The sequence below is a fragment of the Epargyreus clarus genome, unplaced genomic scaffold (assembly GCF_041222505.1).
Source record: "Epargyreus clarus isolate Ecla_fem2 unplaced genomic scaffold, WU_Ecla_fem_2.2 ptg000012l, whole genome shotgun sequence".
NCBI classification, from domain to species: Eukaryota; Metazoa; Arthropoda; class Insecta; order Lepidoptera; family Hesperiidae; genus Epargyreus; species Epargyreus clarus.
The window spans coordinates 5,590,290-5,604,152 of NW_027332220.1; the positions used below are offsets into that span (position 1 = coordinate 5,590,290).

The 13,863-nt window shown below is 36.8% G+C and overlaps 1 protein-coding gene across 1 annotated transcript; it reads right to left on the reverse strand.

Moving 5' to 3' along the window:
- Positions 1–1,119: 1,119 nt before the first annotated feature.
- Positions 1,120–11,549, reverse strand: LOC140746474 (alpha-tocopherol transfer protein-like). The gene is made up of 6 exons (XM_073078627.1): positions 9,627–11,549; positions 6,526–6,679; positions 3,652–3,775; positions 3,006–3,140; positions 1,905–2,118; positions 1,120–1,308 (listed from the first exon to the last, which is right to left on the reverse strand). Exons 1-6 carry the CDS (start codon positions 9,787–9,789, stop codon positions 1,154–1,156), a joined length of 945 nt encoding a protein of 314 aa, XP_072934728.1. The 5' UTR covers positions 9,790–11,549; the 3' UTR covers positions 1,120–1,153.
- Between the last annotated feature and the right edge of the window lie 2,314 nt (positions 11,550–13,863).

Below are 13,863 nucleotides of genomic sequence, written 5' to 3' on the forward strand. Positions count from 1 at the left end.
GTATGGAAAATCGGTAAAGCCGTTTTGGAGGAGTACGGTAACTAACAGGGTTGTTCATCCTTAACTTTTTTTTATTTATATAGCAACACCATGATTGCCGGGTCAGCTAGTGTATATATAAAATACTTTAGTATAAATGAGGAGGATAGTTGTCTTAGCAAACAAGCAAAGATTCGTAAATACCGATTGTATCAATCTAAAGTTACCTATAGTAAATTTAAACTTTGGAAGCCTCTCCTGTAAAGTTGAAATTTTGCATTTTGGTCCACATAAATAGGACCCATTGATATGTTGAAGGTGCTAGAAACCTTTGTAGTTAGATTCCGGAGATAACACAATCACACCTATTTCCGTCTGTTAAAAAATTGTTAACTGTGTTATGGTTTGAATGGTGGCAAGGTAGACATACTTATCCGAAGCGTTCCAATAAGTTCTCAGGGGAAGCAACGCATCAGTGGTTGATGTCAGGTTGGATTATACGAGTAATCTTCGAAGGTGGTAGAACCCTTTGTGGTTCGACTCCGGCGGCACCACCGCTACACCTATTTCTGCCTAATAACAGCAGTGTTAGGCGCTGCTGTGTTCCGTTTTAAAGGGTGTGGTAAGGGAGACATACTTTTCCGAGGTGTTCCAGTTTAGTCCTTAGGGGTAGCGGCGCATCTGTGGCCGACCTCAGGTAGGAATATCTCTATCTGGGGTTGATTACAGATGTCCATGGGCGGCAATAGCCACTTACCATCTGGTGGACTACATGCTCGTTTGCTACTTCTATATTATAAAAAAAATCTTATCTGCAGTCATTATAGATGTTCATGAGCGCTGTGGCGACCTCCCGCTACTCGACAAGAGATGGCGCCACGAGTATTCTGAATCACGCTATCGAAGTTTTCTAAGAATCTTGCATATATACAAGTTCCGAACTGAAACTGTCGGAGCACGGCCGCTCCCCGGGCATGATCACCCAGTCCGGCGGGAGATCTCCCTTTGCCAAAGCGCCATTGACCACTACCATCAGGTGGAATTCATGCTCTTTTGCTACTGCTATGTTGTAGAAAAATACCTGATATATTATTTTAAACAATGCATTACCGTTGGGGTTGGTGTAAGAAAAAAAAAATCATTTTTGATTGCATTTTTATTGAATTACTTAGTCTTAATCAGTTGTTAAGGTTCTAAAACTCCCTGGCGTCCCCAAATATTGATCATTGAATTTGTCAGTCTGTCTGCATGCCTCATTAGTCTTCGCTTCATTCATTCCTTCAATGTACTCCCTAAAGTCTTTCGCTGTAAGAGCATCTGTGAGGTCATCTGAAAATAAATCACCAGATTTTTCACCTTTCAACAATAACAAACTAGTAATTATCTTTTCAAAACTTGATATAAAGTGCCTACTGGTACCTACTGATCGTTGCCATATATAAATTTAAAAACTAATTGGCTTTTAATTAATATCATTAAGTTTGTATTATTTACGAAGACGGAGGATAATTAATGTAAGACTATCTTTATATATACATTTCTTATGTGCGTGTGTATGTCACTGAACTCCTCCTAAACGACTGGACTGATTTTGATGAAATTTGTTGTGTGTGTTCAAGGGGACTTGAGAATGGTTGAGATTCACAATTTAGTCCGTGGGAAAAGGTTTTTTTATTATTTTTTAATTCGTAAGTAGTTATAGAATCGGAAACTATGCATTTGATCAAGCGATGATCTTTAGCTAAGTTATTTTTCAAGTGCCCACGAGGGTTTGGGAGTTGGTAAGACCAATTTTCGACAGATGGCGCCACTGTCATTCCAATGCAGGTACAAATTTTCCGTTTTATGTATGTCATATTATTTCTTTACCACCACCACTAGTTTTATATAATAAAAAAAACAATAACAGGTTCAACGACTCTCACCGCTTAGCTTAAGTAGCGATTTTTCCTTTCCCCCATACTCTGAAGGGAATACATCCTTTGGTATGTACTGATATACTGTGCCCATGTCCTTATGGACGCAGATTCGGCTCCCGACCTTTGCTGGGAGTAGTTGCTTAAATATGGTCACTAGTGCCTCAATGGCTTTTGATGATGTAAGCAAGTGGATCCCATTTAGTCTCATTCCGAAACCTTCCTGTAATTATCATCAATCAGTAATGAATAATAAGGTCAGTGGTATGATGATCATGATAAGTTTTCGTGTGGGGTACGTAACAGAAATCCGTTTCATAATTTAATTTTGTAATTTCTCTAAAGTTTCTAAAATTGACAAAGTAATGCACAGGTTAAAAATATAGGTATAGAATAGTCTGTCCCTGTAAAGTGTGTGAAAAGAAACACTACGAACCCACACTTATTCTTACGATTTTAATCCTATATTTAAAACACCCGAAGATGTGCACCGAGCACGCGGAGCGCGTGCGCTTCAGTCGGAGGCTATGATGGAACTGCCAGTAAAACTAGCCAGTCGCCCCTCCAGTGCCCGGTGTTACGTCATGACGTCATAATGGTTCGATATTAGTCTAAGAAAGGGTAGTGGTAGAAACTCATATCTGAGACACTAGCGATAAGCGATATCACGATCATTCCTATGACGTCGGATATATTATTATTATTATTTGTAATATAGGAGTAACAGACGAGCATGCAGTCCACTTGATGGTAAGTGGCTACTGCTGCCCATGGACATCTGTAATGAATCCCAGCTAGGAATAGCTAATCCTATAGCTATTCCTAGCTGAGGTCGGCCACAGATGTGCCGCTACCCCTGAAGACTAAGCTGGAACACCTCGGAAAATATTTCTCCCTTACCACACCCTTAAAACTAGAACCCAGCGCTTAACACTGCTGTTATTAGGTAGAAATAGGTGTGGCGGTGGTGCCGCCGGAGTCGAACCACAAAGTGTTCTACCACCTTCAAATCAGCGACAATAGCGATATCACGATGATATTTATGACGTCCCGTCTGATATATATTTTAATTAGGTATATATTTTTCCTATATGTTCATGGAATACTCACAGTAACAATTGCGATTGCTTGACGCATTTCCGTCAAATCGATAGCTGTAACGAGATCAATCAAATTAGCTTCAGTGAAGTCAATGAATACCACCATTCCATTACTGTAGTCATATGCCAGCTTGTATTCACATATCTGAAAAACCGAACACGTGCTAGTTAAACTCGTGTGAAAGTAAAGTAAACTAAGCAAACTAACTAAAACATGAACAAGCTAATAAAAACGTAGTAAGACATATTTGTCCGTACGCAATATCGAGAATTACCATTTCCATCATCAATCAATCATTAACAAGCCATTGTTGTCCCACTGCTGGGCACGGGCCTCCTCTCAGAATGAGAAGGATTAGGCCATAGTCCACCGCGCTGGCTAAGTGCATATTGGTAGACTCCACATATCTTTAAGTTTTTTTTTTTTATAAATTTCTTAGGTATGCAGTTCCCTCACGATGTTTTACCTCACCGTTTAAGCAAGTGATAATTAATTTGTAATACACACATAACTTTGAAAAATTTGAACCTGGATTTGAGCATGGGATTTAAACCTCGGACCCCTAGATCAAGAGGCCGTGTTTCCTAAACACTATCACTGTTACCTACCGGTTGTAAGAAGAAATGGTTTTGGCGTTTTAAGGAAAAAACCTCACCAGTACTACGTATCTGTATAAATTTAATAATTGTTGTGATACAAAGGTCTGTCCCTTATTTTTCAAAAAATACACTCTGTAATTGTCATCTGTTGGCTTTGGCAGAAGTGCGCTGATGCTGCAAAAAAAAAAAAAAAAAAACAAAATTCTAAATATTATTAATGAGATAGCATTTTCATTATTTGCATAGTAAAACTCTACAATACTAAAAGTATTTTAAAAACACATCACATATAAGTATTTAAAAAAAGATCAGAATACTTATCATGATAAAGATATTTATTTATTTTATTGATCTAATTAGATATGAGTGTTGATTATCATAATTATAGTTTAAAAACTAAAAACCACGCTATAAACATACAAAGAAAATCGTTCATCTTGATTCCTGACGATCCTGAAGAGGATAATGATAATGGGATATAATTATTAAAATCGTGTATTGTTATCGGTCTTTGATAATTGTTCAAAAGTTTACATTAATCGAACCATTAAAATTGGGGAAACATCGACTTCAAAGATTCCTTTACATACATACATACGACCCAAGCTAATAAAAGCGTGGTAAAAATGAAGTACGTATTTTTGAAAACCAAATTGGAATAATTGAATTGGTTTTATTTCATTTTATTGAATTCAAATATGATCGTGGAATACAAAGAAGTTTTTATAATCCCACTGCAGACCAATAGCATGACTAGAATTTAAATGAACCTATTGAATTAATACATTTCAATCACATTAATTTAAATGAAAATAACTTGTTACATTCAATTACTAAAGACATAATTCAAAACTAGACATTTTATAAGATTTGATTCTTAGGAACCATACTCATCATTATTGAGTTTACTTGGAATAAGCATATTGTTGAATTATAATTATATTAAGAAACATTTATAAACAAAAAAATATAGAGAAAAAAGATTAATAATTCGCCAAGTACGAGTCGAACTCGCACATGGAGGCTTCAGTACCACCAATTGTTTATTATTTTTTACTTATTTAAGTTCATTTAATTATTTTCAACTATATTTAATTATATTACGTATACGTAATAAAATTAAAATAACTATTATATTTAATTACATAATTATATTACGTATACGTAATATAATTAAAATAACTATATTTAAATATGTTTCATGGTTCTTATTTGTATTTATTTTAATACAAGTTATAGTAGTAAAAGGATCGTAAAAGTTTCAACCGTTTCCCTAGTACGGTTTAACAGTTAGATCGAAAAATGCCAAAAAATACCGGTTTGTTGTATGGAGACCCCCTTTAATATTCAATTTTATTTTATTTTTAGTATTTGTTGTTATAGCGGCCAGCGTTATGCATCCTTCATAAAAAATCATGTGTCTATCTATCTATTACGGTTCCGGAGATATAGCCCTGTGACAGACGGGCAGACAGCGAAGTCTTAATAGTAGAGTTCCGTTTTTACCCTTTGGGTACGGGACCCTAAAAACTAATTATTTCTAATCATATCCTATAATTGTCTAAGATAAATCAGACGTCAGCTGTTGCTGCATGACGTCAGCGAGCGTTGTTGGTTGGTTTTGGCCTTAGGCAAGTAACATACGAGCGATAGGTCACGCAATAGTCCCTCGCCCACTGCTAATAGCAGTCGAAGGTGGTAGAACCCTTTGTGGTTCGACTCCGGCGACACCACCGCCACACCTATTTCTGCTTAATAACAACAGTGTTAAGCGCTGCTGTGTTCTGGTTTGAAGGGTGTGGTTTGAGAGACATACTTTTCCAAGGTGTTTTAGCTTAGTCCTCAGGGGTAGTGGATTATCTGTGGCTGACTTCAGGTAGGAAACTAATCTTATCTGGTGTTGATTACAGATGTCCATGGGCGGCAGTAGTCACTTACCATCAGGTGGACTGCATGATCGTCTGCTACTTCAATATTACAAAAAATATTAAAAATTAACAATAATAACAAACAATATTAAAAAAAGTTGATGAATATGGGATGATGTTCGCCAGTACGGACTATCGCTCGTATATAAGAGCCCTTATTTGGAAAATAGTAGTGTAGTTTAGCATTATAGGAATACCTGTTAGCCTTAACAATTGTATAATCTGTAATGCTCTTATATACTAACCGGGTTAAGGTCTATCTATAAACTGGTCATAGTTAATAGCTTATTAATTTGTTTATAAGGACCATAAGTACGATTCATTTTAAATATGGTTAATTAGTGTTGAACGTACTTCAATGATCGATTTATGAAAAAGTTTAAAATCAATCATAGTATCAAAAGCATTAAGGTTGGACGCCTACGATAGGCAGGACATGTAGAAAGAATGGGTGAAACGAGAGTACATAAACGTCTATTAGATGGTAAGCCGGATAGGCGAAGAAATTATGAAAATATAAAAATGTATAAAAATAAACTGAAAAATTTTGTATTAACTAGAAAAAATATATAATAATGTATCCTAAGTTAACCTACTACATATTGCTAATATTTACTGCTCCAGAGGCAGAAGCTTTTTGTAATCATTATTTCTGTTTGTATCTCATTGTAAATGAAACTCTGTTTTGTATGAGAATAAATTCTTTAAACCTAATTGTGGAAGGCCAAAACTTAGGCTAGACGGACTTGAATAAGATCTGAAAACTCTATACGTAACAAAATAGACAAAGAAACCAAAGAAAAGGCCGAACTGGAGGTATGTTTTGGTCCAGGATAAAGCGTGACTGTATCACCTCAAATTATGATGAAAGATCGTAATTTGACGTAGAGATATGTGACAGATGGACAGGTGGATAGACAGACACACAGCAAAGGCTTATAATAGAGTTCCGTTTTTACCCTTTGGGTACAGAACCCCAAAATTTTAAAAATAAATACTTACAAATCTTCTAAGTTTTCAAAGTTGTTCTTCGTCAGATTTTCCCCGAAAAAATCTGGCATTAGTGTCCTGAATGTGCATATTTTGTCCAATTTGATTTTGGCCCCCTCTATAGAACCCTTGTTAGCTATTATCGTCTTCTCCAAGTAGCTTCTTGCTAGAAATAAAATTATATACATAGGTATTGTATTATTATAGTTATTAATATAGAATATGTTCAAACAGTTGATTTGTTCAAACAAATACTTGAAACAAAAATTAAAATTTGGTGGCATGGAAACCGACTACGAATACGACTCGCACTTGGCGAAGTATAGCAAGCATCCCAAGATCGCATAAATACAAAAAGTTCTTCTTCCTAGTCGGCGATGCATTGGCAACTCTTCTGTTGCTAATGTCTATAAGCAACGATGACTACTTTCCATCAGGTAGCTCTATCGTTAATACAGATAAAAAATCAAATCAATAAATATATTGTATCGTATAAAATTTTGCATTACATAAAAATACTTGATTATTACATGAATATAAATAATAAAATATTGTGCCAAATTCATCATATTAATAAAATAAAATTTGTTACTTTACCTTTTACATAAATTATTTTAAGATTTTATTTCATAAACCGAATATTTAGCTTTATGAGAAAAGGAATACTATGAGGAAATCTACATAACTAAAAGTTCTTAAAGGTTCCTAAATGTCTAATTCTAAGTTTGTCAGAAACTTGGACTGCCAAAACCATATAATGTAATTATAAATCTATATATATAAAAGCGAAAAGCTTTTTTATATATATATATGGAAAATCTACCCTTAGAGGGTAAAATAGGGCTTGAAAGTTTGTTGGGAAGTCCGTAGATATTGAAGCAAAGTCTATGGAAAATTGGTATTTTGCTTTCTGGTTGTAAATAATATATCACGTATTTTTCCATTTTTTGAAAATCAACCCTTAAGGTCGTTAAATAGCGGTTAGAACTTTATCTTATAATCCGTTAATTTGGAAGCAACCACTATGAAAAATTATCATTGGACTCAATGAAGCATCTGAGTCACTTTTTTTTAGATCAACCCTTAAGACGGCTATAAAAGGGTGTATGCATTATGCCTTTCTGTTTACACATCTGTTTCAGCATATTTAACTCAACAATCAACCCCTTTAGGGTACTATAAGTAAAGAAAGTTTCTTTAAAAACCGTTAATGAAGTTACTTCCTTTGGCGTGTCTGGAAAAAGAACAGATTGCAGAGAAGTTTAGTGTAGGGCGAAATTCCACGGGCCGTCGTAACATATATTTTTAACATGGGAATGTATTGCGCGTGCTGAAGTGCAGAACAGTGGTTTTTTTGGGTTCCGTACGTAAAGGATAAAAACGGAACCCTATTACTAAGACTTCCGTCTGTCCGTCTGTCCGTGTGTCACATGGCTCTATCTCTGGAACCGTAATATATAGACATTTGAAATTCTTACAGAGAATGCATAACGGTGGCCGTTATAACAACAAATACTAAAAATAAAAATAAATAGTTGAAAACAAAAAGGGGTCCCACTACAACAAACTGCCATTCGATATTTTTCCAACTAACTTTTGAACCCTTAGAGACAGACAGTTCAAATGTTCACAATGTGTGTACTTTAATGGCTGATGGAATATTAAATACTATTTATTAAAAAAAAAAAGAAAATTTTGGTTGTACGGAACCCTCCAGGTGCGGGTTTGACTTGCACTTGACCAATTATTAGTAACGCGCAGAACCGCGGGCCACAAGGGAAAGTCGCGGGCCACACACCACCCGTGGATGTCGGATTGCCGACCGCTGGTGTTGAATATAAGCTTTCAGAAATTTGCTGATAAAGTATTTATAGATGCACATAGGAATGTTTTTTTTTAATTCTACTAAGGAGGTAAAAGAAGTGTTATATGTATGTATACGGGAATCTTTTAGGTTCGAAGTTAGAAACGTGAAATTTCAGATAATGTCTATTCAGAAAAATACACGACAACGTGGACGGGTGAAAATTTCATATATGATAATGCGTAAGTTTATTCAAATTGGCCTAAATTTTGGTATACTGATTAGGTACATCGCAACTACTTTGGACACACAGCGTGCCAACATTTTGTCCTACCGTGGGGTATGGTTGTGGTTATGCGTGATGTGGTTGTCCCTGTAGTTCCGGGACCAGAATAGGGCTACGGTATCCCCTGCCTGTCGTAAGAGGCGACTGAAAGGGGCTTTCGGGGTTGCGGGCGGCAAGAGTGGGAGCTCGAACTGCGCGGCTAGCGACCCCGGGAAGGACGGCGGTATGTGTGGTCGCATTCCGTCGTATACACCAGACGGTGTGGTGATACAAAGTCACCTGGGCGGAGCCCGACAGGGCAGTGCGCTGAGAGGACTCCGGTCGCGTTCCTTTGGAGATCCCGGAGTCCTCTACGCAGCGCCGAGGACGGCCACCGGGGGGGTTTTAGTGAGGTAAAAGTCCCACATAACCCCGTGTCGCTCCCACGGCACCGGGTACCTTTTGAAGGTTTCGCCCTCGAGAAAAAAAAAAAAAGTGTGATGTGGTAGACACATAGACCTTGGATTAAAACTTTGGGCTAGAACAGGGCTACAGTATCCCCTGCCTGTCACACGAGACTAAAGGGAGACTTCTGGAATTGCGGTCGGCAAGAATGGTAGCTCTAACCGCCCAGCCAGAGACGCCCCATATAACATGGACGGTTCCTTTGGAATAGTGTAAATAATAATTATTGTATCCTACATGAAACTTATATTTTAAAGAAAGTTTCATTACAGTCCACTAATTAGAGTTTTAGTGTATGTTTCTGAAGAAAGCTTGACCATTTTAGGTATACAGTGACGAAATAAAAGATTTTATTAATTAAATATTAATGCTACTTTATTGTTAAAATTGTTAAAGGTACAAATTTACGATTACAGTTATTTGTATGTCATATCATATTTTTTACGCGGGTGAAGCCGTGGGTTCTGCTAGTAATGACATAAATTGTTTGGATTTATCAATTTTACTTTTTTAATAGAATTGAATAGAACTAGAATATGTATTTTATATTTTATTATTTTAACGAAACAAAATACTCACGAAATGCCTTCCTTAGGAAGTGGTTTTGTTTTTTGACCCACGCGTCCAGCACATCAATGGCACGGTCCATATCATCGGGTTTTTCGAAATTGTATTGTTTTCTCAAATTACTTAGAGTATCTTCTTTAAACTCTAATATAGGATTTTGCGGAATAAATTCCATAATGAACTTTGAAACACTACAATTTTAACCCGAAAATTTGAATGTCCTAACCTTATGATGTGCGTAGATGTATTTATTATCTTAATTAAATGTGAATTTATAGAAAAGTTATCTTCAGATAAGCTCTTCGATACGACTAAACTCGAACTGCCGCTCGCTTGGGTGTTAAACCTTGGAAGAAACGGTTAGGTATGCTTCAACTGTAAAGCTAATTTTCATTTATTATATGCGACCATTTCCGCTGCAAAAAATGGGATGACGTGTATATATGCACCGACGTTAATTTAGCCGTCATGACATTCTATAACACATTATATAGGTGATTTAATGATTGTGTGCCTTTGAAAAAGTTTAGACGTGAATATAATTCACGCTACGAGTATCCTGTTTGGTTTACATCTGAGATAATTGCTAATATAAAAGACAAGTACTTCCATCTTAAGAAATTTAAAGAACGGCAATTAGATTTTAATAAAGAAATGTTTAAATTTTACCGAAAACGAGTTAAAGAAATGATCAACGCAGCTTACAGTTATTACATACAGCAAGTTGAGAGCGATATTAAAATTAATCCGAGACAATTTTGGAAATTTGTAGGCGAACAAAAAACCACTCGGCGGTCCAATATGCAATTTCAATATAATGGTAATCTTGTTCACGGAATTGATGCTGCTAATGCCTTTGCCAATTATTTTAAATCAGTCTTTTTATCTGAAAATCCGCTGTTATCTGCTGATAATGGAAATCGAGATACCAGTTCGCTGTGCTCCTCCCGCATCGCAATAGATAGTATTAATTCTAATGACTTACTGCGTGCAGTACGACGTTTAAAGACACATTCGTCTATAGGGCCCGATGGAATACCTCCTTTCGTGGTAAAAGACTGCGTTAACGTACTTACGCAACCGCTAATGCATATTTTTAACTTAGCTCTTAGTACAGAAACATATCCATTCCGTTGGAAAATCTCCCGGGTCACTCCTGTACCTAAACAAGGCTCCAGGTCGATGATCGAAAACTACAGGCCTATAGCTGTCCTGTCGGCATTCGGAAAGGTATTTGAGTCTATTTTAAAAAGGGATATCACGATCCAAGTGAAAACTCAGCTTAACGACGCACAACACGGTTTTAGGGATGGAAGATCTACCGTTACGAACCACATCAACTTTGTAGACTATGCTGTATCTGAGATGGATTTCAAAAAGCAAGTGGACGCTGCTTATTTCGATTTTAAAAAGGCTTTTGATCGCGTCCACAATGACGTACTACTAAAAAAAAATTCGGCCATTGGATTTACCCCAAAATTACTTAATTTATTTGCTAGTTATTTTATGGACCGAACTCAATATGTGCAACTTGCAGGGTTCCGGTCTGACCCATATGCGACGCGGTCCGGGGTAACTCAGGGTAGCAACCTTGGACCTACCCAATTTTTGATAATGGTGAATGACTTGCCGAATGTCGTCAGGTCAGCTGAGTGCTTGATGTTTGCCGACGACCTGAAGCTTTTTCTGGGTATAAATAATGTAGCGGACTGTAAGTCCTTGCAGAGGGACATTGAGGAGGTTGTGAAATGGAGCGAGAGGAATCAACTCGAGTTTAATATATTTAAATGTAAAGTTATTACTTTCACTCGATCCCGTTCACCCATCTCACATACTTACTACATAAATGAGATACCTATAACACGCGTGGAGCAAATTCATGACTTGGGGTTGTATCTGGATGCTGAATTGACATTTAATGCGCACATTTCTGAGTTATGTAGCCAGCAAAAGAAATTCGGTCGTTATCTGTATAAAAAAATATATGGGTATTACCCATTTTTATATCCATCCCAATTTGTAGCCGGAATGGTTGGCATAGATACTTTGGAGTTTAGGCGTAAGCGTGCCTTATTCATGCACTATTACCAGCTTATCACTAACAAAATTGATAACCCTGCCACCTTGTCGCGCCTTTCATTACTGGCTCCGGAGAGGTTGCCGCAGCGGCGCGCGCGGCCCACCTGGTGGCGGCGCCCGCGCGCACGCACACCGCGCGGCATGCCCCGACAGCTCAAGCCATACGATTGCTTAACGCTTTAATTGCTCAGGAACCAGATGTAGACGTTTTTAATATGTCACTCAAATTGTTTATGTATTATTGTGAAAATTTTATACAGTTAAACAGAACTTATTAATATTTCCACTTGTATTTGTCTTAGCTTGTTGTGCGTGTTGGCTTTGCTGTAAGCACTTCAAGCAATTGTTTTTTTTAATAAATAAATAAATAAATAAACTGTTTCAAGGTAGAACTTTTTATGGTTGGATTTCAGCAGCACCATCGCCACATCTATTTCTGCTATTATAAAAAATACTAGTAGGTACTTTCGTTTCGTTCACTCATTCGTCGTCGACAACACAATACATTACTATTCCACTACTTTATTTAAGTTTAATTAGAGCCTTTTTTATTGTTTACAAGAGGGAAACCCTATAAAAGGTACGATGACGTGGGAGCGACGCCGGGTTATGTGGGATTTATACCAAACTAAAACCCCCCTGGTGGCCGTCCTCAACGTTTGGTGGAGAACTCCGGGATCTCCGACGGAACACAACCGGAGCCTCCAAGGGCGATGCCCCGATCGGGCTCTGCCCTGGGGGAGCGTTTGCTCCTACCACAACATCTGGTGTTTTACTACGGGATGCGACCACACATATCGCCGTCCTTCCCGGGGTTGCTTGCTTCGGTTCGAGCTCCCACTCGTTGCCCCCGTAACCCCGGGAGCCCCATTTTAGTCGCCTCTTACGACAAGCAGAGGGTACCGTAGCCCTATTCTACTCCCGGGACTACAGGGACGAAGTTTAATTAGAGCCTGAGAATCTTGGCCCTCCTATTGTAACGCTGAGTTTTAGCTTCACCCTTATTACGTACGTGTTAAATTAGAAAATATTCCATAATAATAATAATATATTTGGGGTACCCTTTTGAATTACTTATTATTTCAAATATTAATCCTATTATTAGTTATTTGACATGTACAGGCGTTGATTCGTAAAAATCCATGCTTTGAAAGTTAAAATAAAACTTGACAGCAATCCAAAATCAACTTTTATATAATATGTTGATGAAGAGTAATGTAGTTACTTGGTAAGAGGGATATTTAGATTTATCAGAAATATTAGTAGGCCCATTATGTACATTTTTCCAAAATCCTATTATAATCTAATTGTATCAAATAATAAGTATATAGACACGTGTGTAATTAAAATAAAATGGCACTTACATTCCATAATATCTATCCTGATATGTATGTTTACATATATTTTGAACATACAGAGACATGGTGTTAACAAATGCCAATTTTTGCTCATTTATTTGTTTCAATACCTCTGTGATTCAACATTATGTCACTTATAACAAAATTTATCAAGTAAAGAGTAATCATTGCTATTAAAGTTTTGTTAGGCGTTAAAAAATTTAAATATAAACTTTTTATAGGTTTACTAGTTGACCCGGCAAACGTTGTGTTGCCATATAAACAAAAAAATGTTAAGGGTGCACCACCCTTATCGCTTAGGGGTATAAAAAATAGATAGTAGCCGATTCTCAGACATACTCAATATGCATATAAAATTTGGTGAAAATCGGTAGGGCCGTTTCAGAGGAGTACGGTAACTAACATTGTGATACGAGAATTTTATATATAAGATGAAAGCTATCATTATTTTATTTTAAAGCCATATTTCAATGAACGGCAATAACCACTTAATATGTCCGTTATTAATTTATTAATAACCAATCTATGTAATGTTTTGGTCACCAAATATCAACATTTGACAATTTGTTTAGGAATATAAATTAGACATCGCCAAATTTCGATCGTCGGTAGATAAATAATAGATAGATATTAATAATGACAATAATATTAATAAGTCTTAGGTTCTATGGGCTCTTACGCAAATTCTTCTCCTATTTTATAAAAATAACCTTTTCACGCTTTCTACACTCACAGCCCCACACTAGGATTCCCTGTATCGTGGGCGCAATGGACACACACAGAGACAAATACACAAACGCCCAGACCCAGAA